The 15678-nt window shown below is 36.5% G+C and overlaps 1 protein-coding gene across 8 annotated transcripts in view; it reads right to left on the bottom strand.

Moving 5' to 3' along the window:
- RABGAP1L (RAB GTPase activating protein 1 like) overlaps positions 1-15678 on the bottom strand; it is a 705589-nt gene that overhangs the window by 491281 nt on the left and 198630 nt on the right. For all 8 annotated transcript variants that reach the window (XR_004351208.1, XR_004351209.1, XR_004351206.1 and 5 more), the window contains one exon: positions 8734-8884. Coding sequence is in view for 4 of the 8 variants with exons in the window: in XM_032641784.1 (XP_032497675.1) it covers positions 8734-8884 (151 nt within the window). In the remaining 4 variants the exon portion in view is untranslated. The remainder of the gene's footprint in view (positions 1-8733; positions 8885-15678) is intronic.

The following is a 15678-nucleotide window of genomic DNA, read 5'->3' as shown; positions in this document are numbered from 1 at the left end:
TATCAGCTATTGTTCACATTATATGCTCTCATGAAAATTATGTGACTAGAAGTTGTCAAACACATATTAAAGTAGAAATATACACTGATACCAATATCCATTATTACTAATATCATGCACTCATATCTTGAATACTTACTATGTACCAAGCACTTTATCATTTTATTTAATTCCCACAACAATCACAGTAGGTACTATTATTATCCCTGCTTTACAAATGATGTAACTGAGGCTTAGAAAGTTGGGATAACTTCTCAAGATCACAAGTTAATACATGGGAGGTATAAGACTCAAATCCAGGTCAATCTAACACTAGAACTTAAATCCTTTAAAAAGAAAATGTATGTGTGTGTGCACATATATACATATACTTCTTGAAGAGAAGATTCATTTGGAAAAAAACAAATTCAAGTGAGAGAAGGAAATGAGTTATGATGGTATTTCTGAAAGCTTATCAATTAAAAGCTTGTTTTGATTTTAACAAAGTATAAAGTATGAATGCTATCAATTAGGTCACTTCTACAAAAAAGCATAGAATTATAGTCTAGTATTTCCTATGCTATATAAGCAGTATCAGCAGACTTGATAAACTATAGCACACATGCCATGTTAATTAAAATTACACATACAGCTCTGTAAAGCTACATAAAATTCAGGTTTCCCTAAAACACACACAATCTTCCCCATGTCAAGTGGCTCATACTGTGTGAAAATGTGATCATTACTCAGTGGCTCCTAAAGCCAGCAATTAAGATTTAATCCTAAGTTTAGAAGCTTTAAATTCTGTTTGTTTCTATAAGGGGCAGCAAGGTCACAATCCTTCCATCGTCCTTTCAGATCACCTCAATATTATGAAGAATGCTAATTTAATAGAAATAACAAGAAATCTCAATGATAAGCAATAAAGAACTTACACTTTCAGAAATATGCGGTACAAGTCTGCCACTGATTCACGTGTTGGTGCCCTCAGCCTCTGGCAGAAATCATGTAGCAGCAGACAGTGGTTGAAGCTGCCAAGTCCACTTTAGGACAGATGGTGTGAAGACCCACTTTAAAAGGGACGGCTTGAAGTTAGGTGATTTCAACTTTTCTATTACTAATTCTAGAAAGTACTGTTTAGAACGTTTCCATCATTTAAAAGGTTTACATGTTTCTTGATATAAACAGAATAATTCCTCAAGTAAATTATAAATTTCATTTCCATACAATGAATAGCAAAAGTAGAGAAAAGGGATAGTACTGATTTTATTTCTTTAAACTTTTATTACCCTTAAGGATTAAATGATGGGGAAAATACAGAGAAAGTTTTCCCTTCCAAAGGATCTTTAAAAGACAAAATGTGGGGCTTCCCTGGTGGCGCAGTGGTTGGGGGTCCGCCTGCCGATGCAGGGGACACGGGTTCGTGCCCCGGTCTGGGGGGATCCCACGTGCCGCGGAGCGGCTGGGCCCGTGAGCCATGGCCGCTGAGCCTGCGCGTCTGGAGCCTGTGCTCTGCAACGGGAGAGGCCACGGCAGTGAGAGGCCCGCGCACCGCAAAAAAAAAAAAAAAAAAAAAAAAAAAAAAAAAAAAAAAAAAAGACAAAATGTAAGAATGCCCTCTTTCATTTCTATTTTAGAGTTTTCTACTTTGTGGATTCAAATACTGACTCTGCTATTTAGTAACTGTGTATCTCAAACTCTCTGAACCTCCTATCTCACTGATGGTAAAAATGGGAGTTATATCACTGAAGCTGTCAGGTTTACATGGAAAGGGCATATGAAAGCAATAGACATAATGACCATCACACACTCCACTACTTCTCTCAGCAAGTGTTTTCTAGCATCTGCTAGTGGTAAGATCACAGTGGTGAGCAAAATCCACACACAATCCTTGCTGACTTAGAGTTTATGGTGTAGAGTGTCCCCGTGGGTCATACTGAACTTCCCACAGCCTCTGACCATGGCAGGACCTTTCACAACTCTGTGTCTTTGGGAATGGCATTGCCTCAGACTAAACATACCCTCCTGTTCTTTGCTCCTGGGCAGAGTTGGCTGCTCCAGTCTCTGTGCTCCCTTATCACCTTGTTCATATCTCTGTCACAGCACTTAACCATGTCATCACCATTTCTCTGCTTTCTGGACTGCCTCCTACACTGGACTGTACGTTCCTACAAGGTAGGATATCAGTGTTACTTTTAACACAGAAGACACCTTAATGTTTAATAAGTGAAAGAACGAATTAGTGGCACAAGTACATAACAGAGTGTTACACATATCTTGTTTTTCTTCTTTCTCTTTATTTCTCAGATGGGTATTCTGAAACCTGCACAGACATCAAGAACCCATAGTAATCTCCATATTTCCTAAAGTTCTTTTCTGTGCCACTCATTTAACATTGAAGCATATACTGCTTTATAATTTTCCCCATCCCCTATCACTAATGAGTGCTTACCATATATTAGGCATGCTCTGAGTGCTTTACATGAATTATCTTATTCAATCCTCACAACAATTCTGTACGATATGTATTATGAAGCCCATTTTACACATGAGGGAATTGAGACTAAGGATAATTAAGGGACTTGCCCAAGGTCACAAGCTACTAACCAGCAGAGCTTGAAATCTGAACCCACAGTCTCCCTCCAGAGTGAGCACCAACATTTCCTCCCAAAGTGGAGCTGCAGCCTTCACCAAGGCAAGTTGTGCCTAAAAGCTCCTTGATGCTGCCAGCGGGATCAACATAATTTCTCCATTATTTAGATGGATCAGCTCTTTTGGCTGGTCCTGCTTGGTACTCAGCTCCAGATTAAGATTACCAGTTAGCCTGCAGCTCCTGTCCTGCTTCATCTTAAATCTAGTCTAGAGTGTTTCATCCTTTTTAAACCTTTGGTCCCTAGAGTCTTTTCCTAACGGTCAAAAAGATTTGCAAAGTTTTATTTTCCATAGATTACACTACAAAAACAACAAGGCCAGAGAGAGTGACTGTTCCACACTGTAACCCCAGCCCTCTTCCCTGTTCAATATTACTCTCTAGTCTTGACCTAAGATCCAGGGTGGCTCAATCTACATGCCCCATTGGCCATTGCAAAACTCTCTATGCCAGTAATTCTGAGTGGCTCCTACCTACTCCCTGGCAAAAACAACATAGGCTAGCACACCAGGACCTGCTGCTCAAATTAACCCATTGCTGTGCTCTCCCCAACTAGATGATAAAATTCCTGGGAAAAGACACTGTGCTTCACACTTTACCAGCTTTAGCCACAACACAATGTAAGGCTTACAATTTAGGGGAAGAAAATAGAAAAGAATAAATGACTATATGAACAAGTCAACAAATGACCTTGGGTCCCTCGTGAGAGGGACAAAAACAAATTTTACTGCTCATCCAGTACATGCCAGGCCCTATACCAGACACAGGTATCCACAAAGAGTAAAACAGTTGTGGTCCTTGCTCCCCTGGAGTTTAGAGCCTACTGGTGAAGTAGACCTTAAACAACTAAAAGCACACTGTGACAGCTCCCTCCCCTGAGGCAATGGTCGATATGCTAATATAATGGAGTCACAAAATCAAATATATTTGAGGGCTGGTCAGGTATTACAACGTATGAAGAACAGAGAGTAAGTAATAAAGAGTAGTATGTCTATGGCAAAACAGAAAGTACAAGCTTGAGCCAGAAATGTATATTATTCTTTAATGTATTGTACTGATGATTACACAAAGCATATGATAGGCTGGATCCAGTCTGCTATATGCCATCTAACCTGAAAAGGATGCTTCAGAATGTGATTTGTTTTTTCAAATTGTGGACTAGTGCAATATACCATAGGATTTAAAGATAAACAGACTACTTTCTCATAGAAGCCAAATCTTAGTAGGTTTTCTATAAATACTTCATATTCCTTCTTCCCTATATAATCTGATGTCTTTGGGAGGTCTTTAGCAAGTTTATATGCTCAAGCTGAACCATTTTATTAACTGACCTTGAAATCTTGCCATTCTCTTAATAAGAGAGGAAAAATTAACTGGACCAAAAGAAAATATTACCAGCTTTGGACCAGAAAGTGCCAAATATGCAGGCACTTCTTACTGAAAATCCTCTGGGTGTTTATGTTCTTTCTCCTGAGCAGCTCCTAAGCTCATATGCATTCACCACCAAAGTGCGTTCTTAATGCTCTTGGCTACAAGCACTTGCTGTCTTATTTCTACCCGTAAGCAGAGAGAAAGAACAATATTATTTTTTAAATACTGACATTATTCATCTTATTTTTATTACATTTGGCTATGAAGCCAGGAAGACAATGAAATTAAATATACCACTGTACTTTCTCTCACAGAAATGTTATGACTTGAGAGCCTGAATAAAGGCACCAGATCAGAGCCACACATTTCTACACTGTTTGTAAGAAAATGTTTTTGATAAACTGCACTGTTAATGATAGAAATAACATAAAAATTTTATGTGGTCATTGACTTATAAAGCAAAGTTGGAAATATTTATTATAGTATCTTAAATTGTACATTATTAGTCAATCTCAAGTGGCGATTAGTAAACATTTGCTGTCCTAAAATAAATAAACTACTAGGCTTACATGCTTTTCATAATAAATTATTGCACAACAGATCTCAACTTCTGTCTCTACTAACAAGGCAGCTGCGGCAGAGAAAGGTAACTGTCTACCTAGTATCTATTCTCTTTCTTCCTTATTAATAAACTCGTATTTCAGTGGATGAAGAGGAGCAGCAATGCACCACCTTAAAAAAATATTTCCCAGATTTCTATGGAGATAGCCATGTAACAGAATCCTGATCAAGGAGATTATGTGGAAGCTGCTGTTTGGGGCTTAAGGAAAAAATCTTTAAAAGAGTGACAGACCTGGTTCTGTCAAAAAGAGATATGCCAAAAAGAAGTCTAGGCTCTTGGAAGGTTCAGGCTCATGGAAGGTCCAGGCTCATGGGACATAACTTCTAAAAGCCTGGAATTTCTCAAATGACAGGGACATCTTTGTTATTCATGGTGGGCCCCTCCAACCACATCTGACAGTTTATGCTTACATTTTGGGTGACTCATGGAAGGGCCCTAGAAAATTTATGCTAATAAGAGGACTAAGCATGGGAGCTGGCCAACGCAGAAAGACCAGCCATGTAATTAAAGGATGGGGCTGTTGAGCCTGGTGATATCGATCCAGTCTCAGGGGAGGGAACAAGAGAAGGCTAAAGACTGAGTTCAACCAAGTGGGCGATGATCCAATCAATCATATATACATATGATGAAACCCCAGTAAAAACTCTGGACACCAAAGCTTGTTGAAATGCCTGGGATGGTGACAGGTACTATTACAGATTGATGCTGGGAAGGTAATATATCCCTGAGGACAATGCAAGCTTCCTGTTTGGAACCCTCTCAGTCCCCGATTCTGCCCAATGTATTTCTTCCTTTGGCTGGTTCTGATTTATATCTGATTTGCATCCTTTTGCTATTAAAAAAAAAAAGAACTGTAATTGTAAGTATAACACTTTGCTACATGCCTGAGTAAGTCTATGGGGACCCCCAAATTTGTAGCCAACTGGTAGGAAGTGAGAATGGTTCTGGGGACCCCCAAACTTGCAGCTGGTGTCAGAATCTTGGGCAGACTTGTCAGTCTGGAAGACTGTTCCCTTAGCCTCAAGTCTGGCTGCCTTTGTCTTTTCTCTTCTCTTTTCTGGACACAACACTTGATGTAGAGCAGCCATCTTGTGACAACACGGTGGCAACCATATGCCAGGTATATCAGACAGGGTTCAGTCAGGGACACAGAACCCACTCTAAGTATTTCAAAAAGGATTTAATGCAAGGACTTAGGCACTTACACACTGGAAGACCAAAAGACTGGGGACATCACTGCTAGCTTTCAGGTTTGCCACCACAACTATAGTCCAAAGAATCAGGAGGTTGCTATTGCTACTCAGGATAGGAAACTGCAGGAAAAAGGAACTACAGAATGAAGGCATGTGATTCAGAATGGAACGCCCAAAGCAGATGCAAAATCTCACAACTGGCAAGGCCCAGGCATCTGCCCACCACTGCCAGAGGAAAATAATGTGGCTTTTTTTCCTCCCTCCAGTCTTCACAGGCAGAAAGTAAATCACAGCCAGAACCCCACAGTGAAAGCAGTCCAGGAATATTTTATTCAATGAAAACATTTATGTCATTCTGTCTCTTGATCTTAAACTTTTTCCTAAAAATTGTATATTCAAAACTACCATGTTGCTTGGTATATATGGCAAAGCTTTTATCACATATATGAACATATGTATTGTCAGGAGTTTATAAATAATATTTGGGAGACTATTTTCATTTTTCTTCCAAATTCTGAAATCTTAAAAGGTATGAATTAACAAAGCCTCTTAATGGAGGAAGGAATATGACAGTTGCTGCTATGCCATGAGCAGCCACTAAAGGTATACAGCTTAATTATGTGCAAAAGTGATTTGACGCCAAGAGTTAATGGTCTCTGGACACTTTTGCTCAGATATCCTCATCAATAAAAATGTCTGAGCATAAACTTCCAATATATGTATATTTATTATTTATTTTTATTATTCACAAGTGCTACTGTACTAATATAAATACTATAGAAATGTAGAGAAAAATTAAAAAATGAAAAACATTTGCTTAAATAAAATACTACAAAAATACTATTCAATATTGAACATGGGCCATTTAAAATTTTTTTATTTTGTGTAATTTTTCTATTGAGATAAACTTCACATGACATAAAATTCACCATTTTAAAGTGTACAGTTCAGTGGTTTTTAGTATATTCACAATGTTGCACAACCATCACCTCTAATTCCAGAATATTTCCATCACCCCCAAAAGTAACCCCACACCTGTTAGCAGTCACTCCCAATTCCTCCCTTCCCCATCCCCTGGCAAACATTAGTCTACTTTCTGTCTCTCTATATTTGTCTATTCCAAACATCTCATATAAATAGAATCATACAATATGACTCCTCATCTTCTGATATGTTTGTTTAGCAGTTTATGAAATGACAACTTGAAAACTTTCCAAAATCAGTATTTTGGTTCATGGTTTTAACTGTGATCATATCTGGAAAATAAGAACAAAGAGCAATAGATCCAAGCAGAGGCACATCATCCCTTTCAGTCCTACCCATCAACCATTTTGTTGAAATCTGGCTAGGAGAGTACTCATTTTCTCAAAGTATTCTTACAAATAAACCAGAAGGTGTTGTATTTTCATATTTTTAACAATCAGTCTCAAGTTCTCTTCAACCATTTTCACAAGTTTTAAACATACCTGAAATTTCTGATTCCAGATTTTAAAGTAAGAAAATGGTGAGAGTTTTGTAATAACACAGGCACGTAGTTTTCAGTCACAAAATCACATAGTAATGTTTAAATTGCTAAATGTTTCAGACATCCTTCTCTATAACATGAATTTATTTCCCAAAGTAGTTGCTTTGTCATCCATTATCATAACATTAATTTTTGCTTGAAGGACAGATTAGTGTGTTTTTTTTAAATATCTTGATATGTAACATCCTGTGACAGCAGACTTTATGAACCACCCATCTATCCTATGAAGATTTAAAACTAGATAACCTGTAAATCCACTTAATCTAACACAAGCAAACTGCAAGAAAACTGAGTATTCTAAAAGTGAATATATGAGCGTGAGCACCACTGTTATTCCATTCCAAGGTGTGCAAATCCCTTCTTCCCCCAGGTCACTCCTGAACTACACAGGACAAGTGGCCATCAGACCCAAGGACCTAGCATGGCACAACAAATATTAGTATAGCTGAATAACATTTTGCATTTGTAACTTAAAAAATGCAAATGGAACTTTAGACATCTCTGCCCCCAACATCAATGGATCATCTTGCACATTCCACTACAGAAAATACTAATCATAAAAAATGGTATGAAGGTTTCTTCTTTTAAAAAAATGAATGAATTTAGCAGTGACTGAATATACTAGGCACTCAGAAAATATTTGTGAAAGGGAGGGCGGCAAAGAGGTAAGGAAGGGAAGAAGAAATCAGAGGGGCTAAAGAATTTTAAAAGTTGATACAGCCTGAGGAATAAAGTCTTACTTATCAAAAAAATTATTTATGAATAGAGATTTTCTATAAAACAAACAAAATATTACCATTATGTTAAAATCCATGATTTATTAGAGTAATTAAGAAATTAGGAGATAAGACCTAAGAAGAGAGCCTAGGATTGAGGATTACCTTTACCTGTGCTCTAAAATCAATTTTTTGGGCATAAGCAAAGGAATTTACATTGGAACCAGAGGCTCCTGACAGGATAAGGATATGGGCAAGTATCCACATCATTTAAGTGTCAGGTTACATAAGCATAGGAGGCCGTATAATTTCATTTTAAGTTAATTTGACTTTAAAATTATACTAGAGTACAGTTATACTGTGTACAACTGTACATAAATCTCATACAGTAAGAAAGGTTAATTGAGAGTACTTGAAATATAAGTATGTTCCAACTTAGTAAACAGTTATAAAGTTACTTGAACAGAAAAATGAAAGCCAAGGCATTAAGTGTTCATAGATCACTACAGTGCATTGTTTATCACTGTCCAACAAGTGTTTAGAACAAAAGGCAACTATTCACTGAACAACAATAGAGTTTTTAAAGAAGTTCAAAGCATTTATGACTTACTGGAGCTATGAAAACAGGATTTACTTCATATACTGTTGCATGAGAATAATATGAAAAGATCTCCTACCTTTGTGATAAGAAGTCGGTACCTATCCAGCATTGCCTGGTTGTCATGGCAGCCTGCTAATAATTGCCATACCTCTGCCCTCAATGCTTCAGGAACACCACTCTTCACCAGAGTAGATAGCCCTTTTGGTCGCACACCAAGATTATTGTGCCTGAGAAAACAAGAAAATAAACCATTCATACTCCCTTCACCACTGCTGACCTGCTGTTGTTATGAAAAGTATATTGATGAGTTTATATAAAAGTGCAAGACTGGATCAGGAGAAAAATGGCAGGGAGGGGCATGAAATAATAATAGTAGTGTTTAAGTTTAGTAATGTCTTCAACTTTTTTTCTTGATTCCATCTTCTTTATTAGTGAACCATGTTATTCCACCCACAAGGAAAGTTCTTTCTTCTCCTCATTTACTTTTTAATCATCCTATGAACCTACTCATAATAATGAATGTGTTAACTATATATTTCTAGGCAGCATTCCAAGGCATAAAAAGAGCCATTTGAATCCCCTGAGATGAACGTATGACAAGTTGGCTAATGACGTGTGTATGGTAAGTGTTGGGGGCAAGGGATGCTGAAAGTAGATCAGGGGCCTATCACACCTTGACTATATACCTCTACATCCTGACCCAAAGTGCCTCCTAAAGCAAGAACCTAGACCTTTCCTCCAAAACATATACAACCTATCCAGCTTCCCAGCAACATACACTTATCAGCCCTACCCATTTCCAAGGGTGTTTAGAATTGGAACAATGAAAAATACATTGTCATGAAGTCAATGATCACATAGTAGGTACGCTACTATGATAATCTGCCCAACTGAACAAGAAACAGAACTGTAGTTCCCAGTCTATGCCTAGCTTGAACCTGGAGCTATGTTCTATGCCTTTTTGTTCAGACTTTATCTCTACTTTGCTGCTCACCTTTGATCTCTTAGAGCTGATCCTAGTGTAATCATCTGGACTCCAAACCTTAATGATGTACTCTGGTTTGGTCTAACATCTCAGGTTCCGGTTTCAAGTTTTAAGCCTGAAAAGTCATAGAAACCATATGTCTATTTTCTAAAATTGGCCTCCCATCTACTTTACCTCCTTCTCTATCTTTTTTTTTTTTTTTGCGGTACACTCTCTCACTGTTGTGGCCTCTCCCGTTGTGGAGCACAGGCTCCGGACGCGCAGGCTCAGCGGCCATGGCTCATGGGCCCAGCCGCTCCGCGGCATGTGGGTTCTTCCCGGACCGGGGCACGAACCCGCGTCCCCTGCATCGGCGGGCAGACTCTCAACCACTGCGCCACCAGGGAAGCCCCCCTCCTTCTCTATCTTTACACACTCTTCCAGCTCCAGGCCAGACCTCAGTTTTGGCATGCCCTTCATCTGAAAATATGTTCCATGCTTTCCCCATCCTCTCATAGTCCAGCTATCTTGGAAAAACTGTAATAAGTTCCATAACTCGAAAGTTCAAGTAAACTCATCTCATTAATATCTTTAATAAACCATCAAATGTATGACCATTCTGCTTTCGTTCAGCCTCATAAAGGAAAACGTTTATATTGTTGAGTTAGGGAACCTAAGCTGATAATACTGACAGGCTTGAAGCAAAACAAAGTAGAAAGAGGTAGAGCTTACATGATTTAACATGCTACGACACCATTAACATAATTATGCTGCTAAGTGAAAAAAGCAGGTTTCAAAATAGTATATATGGTATTATTTAAAATACACATTCTCTCTCTCACACTCTCTGCCTAACACATACTATTTTGAAACCTGCTTTTGACACGCACAGGGAAAGAATATGGAAGAATAAACTCCAAAATATCTATGTAATGGAATTGAGAGAAAGTACTCATTTTCCTATACTGTTTGAAATATTTACAACGGTCTTGAATGTTTTTATAATAATACACCAAAAAACCCATTTCAGGTCTTTAAATTTCTCTCATGGACTTCAATTAAAATATAAATTTAGTTAATTTGGAAAAACACCATAGCTAAATATGTTCCATAAAATATGTCAAGTAGATAGAGTATTAATTATTCTTGAGAAGACTTATACCTGAGTAAACTGTATGACACATGGATTTCCTTCCTACTGCCTCTTCTTCACTATCCAACTGAATTTAAGATTAGCAAAAGAATACTGCACCACAAGACAGCCAGGATCAGTCATAAAAGGATCTTTTTTGTAATTTATTATTTGATTCTGATTACACTTTTGAATAGGAAAAATGTATGTGGTTTGAGGGCTAGGAAAGTTTCTGTACTCTTAATGTAAAAAAAGAAATGAGTTAACTAAAAACAACAGTGTGCAAAGGGCTAAGCTCATTTCCTATGAAATTAAATGCAAAATATGCGGAATTATGAGTCCCATAATGTACAATATCATATAAGAATTCAAATTAATTAAATATATTACATATTATACAGAAATCAAGGTCATCACTGTGTATCTACAGCTATTAAAATTCCAATAAATATCTCCTATAAAAGAAACCTTTATTCCACCCCACATCACACTCTAGATATCATACTGTCTCCTACCTTGCACATCAAATTTCTCTAAAGGATCGCTGTATACTCAATCTCTATTTCTTCCCTTCACACTCATTCCTCAGCTCAACTCAACATGGCTTCTCTATCTCTCCTAGAAACAGTTTTCACTTAAGCAATACATGACCTCTCTATGCCACTAAATTCAAAAGACATTTTTCACTCCTTTCACTGTTGACCACTTTGTTTCCCTCGGCTTCAATAACAAAGCACTCTCTTTTCCTCCCACCCACAAACCCCACTGATGATTGCTTCTCCTCTATTAACCTCTTAAGTATTCTGAGCTTTTAACCTCTCCAGTTTCCCTCAGTGATCTAATTCTCTTCAGTCTCTTGTCTCTGGGCATTGTCATCCATGTCCATGTATTCTGAGCTCCAGAAATCAACATGCTCAAATCTAAACTCATATTCTTTCTCCCTAAACCTCATCGTTTTCCAGGGTATCCTACCTCAGTGATTGTCACTACAATCCAACCAAATTAGAAACCTAGGAGTTATGGTTGACATTACTCTCTGTCCCATAATCCATTACTAATCCATCAAGAAGTCTAATGCATTTTATTTTCCCAACCTGTCCAAAATCCATGCACTTCTACTTCCACTACCACCAACTGTAGTCACTCTACAACCTCTACAATGACCTCCTAACATCCATTCATCCTACTACGATATGCTTCCAATATGGCAGACAAAATGAAGAGGACAAACAGTTTGACTGTTATGTTGGCTCAAATTACTCTGTATAATGATTTATATAAGATTTTGAATCTGGAATATCTCTTCCTACTCATGCATACACACACCTTAAGGTTAATAGTCAACAGTCCCTAATACACATTTTACCATAATATGATTCAACTCAACCAACATTCAGCTTCTAGCTGACCCTCAGCCATCTGTTTGGCTGGGTATAATAGAAAAGTCTTTTCTCCTCTCTTAAAAACCCAGGCACTATTTATCTTTACAGACTGACATTTAAAAAGAACTATGTCATTCATAACACAACATGATTAACAGCTTTAATTTACCTATTATTCTTGTAATGACACAGTAATTATATTGCATACAGCACCCTAGTACTTAAGAGACACTAGTGGATACTAAGCTAAATGCTACTAGTATACATCTATGACCAGAGAAGACCCAAACAAAAGAACAATCTATAGAAATAATCATTGTTTCAATATTTCTAATAAAAATATAACTATATATGGCCATTGCTTTAATAGTGCACAGCATTAACTGCAGCTATCAAGAGACTTGGAAATGGGCTAGTTATGACAGGTGCCGAACTCTGCACTAGAAGCAAGATAGTTATCAAATTATTCAAAAAGTCACACATAAACCAGACATATACTAAACAAGTAGCAATCGGGCAGTTTTTAATGCATGAATATAAACTCCACAAGGGCAGGAATCTCTGTCTTCTTTAGTTATATATCCCAAGCACCTGGAACAGTGCCTGGCATATAAAAGGTCTTCAATACATTTTAGGTAAATGAATAGATTTATGAAACTAAATTAATATGATCAACTACTAAGGCTAAGCTAAAGAATGCTTTTTTAAAAGCAAACATTCTCATTGATTCTAATAGCATCATAAAGCTGTTTTATATTAATCTAGTTACCTTCAAAGAGGCATCTTTTCTTGAAACTATCTGGGCATGTAAGAACTTTCTCTATTGTTAAAGCTGTCCAGAAGAGAATTTCAAAGGGAAGGTATCATTTCTAACAAAAACAGCAGAGAAATCAAGAGATGAGAAGAAAAGCCATTGAATGAAACTGAGTGGTCACTGATGGAATTAGGAAAGTTTTGATAGAGGGGAGGTGGAAGTAAGTGGTTAGAAGATATGAGAATGTGAGAGCAGCAGCCTGACCCATGTTAAAATGTTTTCTCAGAAAAGGGAATAGCTAGAACTGAAACTAAAAGATGGAGAACATCAAGTAAAGTTAGGCATTTGTCCTTCCCCCATTAATGATAAGACCTAGATATGTCAACCTAGGTCTTACTTTAAGTTAAACAAGCTACATGAAGAAAAGTTTCAAGAAAAGAGACACATTAAAGGTCACTGGGTAAATCAAGAACACATATTTTAATCTGATTGTATATGTTTTTGCCGGGTTTTTGCCGGGTTTTTTCATTAGTCAAAAAAGTGGAACATTATATTGATGTGAAAAGGAAGGAAGCTATGGATGTTCATGCTTAGTGATTCAAATCCTTCATGTTTCCCAAGTTTAGATTTTCTTTTCCCCCTGTCAAGTCTGCTGATGCTCAGCTAGGTTGAGAAACCACGGATTAAGAACACATTTTCCCACTGTGATAATAAGTATAGCTATGAAAAATATAATCAAAGTGCCTATTAAATGCATACTGACTTTCTGAAAGTCTAATAAAAGAGAATGAATAGTTTGAAGATGGTTTTATTTATATATAATAAACTATACTCAATTTTTACCTCAGAGGTTCATTTCATTTTTTTTGGTTAGAAAATCTTCCTGCCACAAAAGCTGACTTACATCTAAGGGTTCAGGATCAGCACTCTGCTTTCTTAAGCTATCCAGAAATAATTCTGCCCCAATTCCTTAAATTCTTTAAATAATTTAATGTATAAGTCATCAGCATTACCATTCTGAATATATTCAGGAAAAAGAAATCTTGCTACCACTTCAGTTTGTTTCCAAGTCCTCCCTTCACAAACATCTCCTCATTTCCTCTCTCCCTGACCCTCTCCCTCTCCTCTCTTAATCCTTGTTTCCTCATTTTTTTTTATCTAGTTCTTTCATCAAGACACCTTAACTCCAGTCTTGTATGAAGACCTCCACCACTGAACATTTTATAGTCTGTTTTCCATTTTCTTTTCCATAGTATCCTTATTTTTTTCTGATTAGTTCAAATTAGTATTAAATAGTCTTCCTTTGTATCTTTCTAATAGTATATTTCATTATCTGAATTCTGATTTTATCCATAAAAGCTTCACTTTATTTTAATAGAGTGATCTAGTTGTTTTATAATAAGTTGAAAATACTTTCAACTATGTTTTATTTAAAAGTGCCTTGAGAACACAGGCTGTCTCCTCATAAAAATCTCCCCAAAGCACAAAATGTAGTGTTTTCCCCAAAAGGTGCTTTAACTAAATAAATCACAAAAATATCTTCATGTAAGTCCCTAAGCTAGTATTCCTAAGACTCACTGAAAAGCTCTAAAAAAGATGAATGTTTAAAAACGATATTCCAAGAGCAATTTAAAAATTTTGTCAATTCTTGTGTAATAGATATAAACTCTCAAACAGGCAAATTTTATTGTTTTCATATGAATTGTCATGACACAACTGCAATAATAAGTTAAATAAAATAAAAATACATATTGAATTGTAAAAGATCCAGCAAGTTTTATAAAGGTCTAAAAATCAGTTATCTTAGTCCTTTAAAATAGTTCCCTCAGATTCTTTCAATGAGTTTCTTGAAGTCCACTACTAAAAATATAATGTAGAAAGATGGTATTTTATTTCTGCAACAAATGTACACTGAATGATAGCTGAGAAATCCCATCAACTCTACTTCAGAATTCTTTCTCTGTTTGGAACTCTTCTCCATACAAAAGACCCATGAGTTTGGTATAGACCTCATCAACCCATGCAATTACATCCTAACTACCTTCTCTATTAATAGTTTCTTCCTACTCCAAAATTACCTTTCTAAATAATAAAAAGCATCATAGCAATTTCACCTTTAAAATATTTGTTGGGGATTTTCTTTATCACATTTATTGTATTTATTTTTCTACTTTTGTGTTCATTCGAAAATTTCCATTGGGTCCTCAGTGCTAACAGGAGCATTTATCCATTATGTCACAATTATCTGTTTAAATGTCTATATGCCTCTATAAGATGGTAAACTCTTTGGGGGTAGGAATTATCTCCTATTCATATTTAAATCAGCACACAATTCCTAAGAGAGAATAGATGAATTTTTTAAGTTGGGTAAAAAATCAAGTGATTGTCACTTTATAAAAAAGAAATTTCTTAACCATTTTCTTAACAAAACGGTTAAGAAATTTGAAACAACCTCATTGTTTCAGTTATTTTGTTAAAATGGTCTGTTATGAGTGTATATTCCCACCCTTCTTGATTATGAACCTCAAAGGTAGGAACTGTGTATTTATCTATGTATCTCCTAGAACCTAAGAGGATGCTGTATATTGAACCAAGTTATAAATCTTGCTTTTTGTAAATAAAGATCTCAACTAGCTGTTTAATTAGTCATAAAAATATTTTGTTTTCTTGTCCACCATACTGCCATTCTCATGATCTCTCTTTAAACTCATACGAGAAGTCTGGGAAGGGTATCAATTTTCCTAGTTTATTCTCTCTTGTACTAAAACTTCTACATGCTCCTATAAAAA

This window comes from Phocoena sinus, chromosome 1, assembly GCF_008692025.1.
Source record: "Phocoena sinus isolate mPhoSin1 chromosome 1, mPhoSin1.pri, whole genome shotgun sequence".
In the NCBI taxonomy this organism is placed as follows: Eukaryota; Metazoa; Chordata; class Mammalia; order Artiodactyla; family Phocoenidae; genus Phocoena; species Phocoena sinus.
This window is presented reverse-complemented; position numbering and strand designations above follow the sequence as displayed.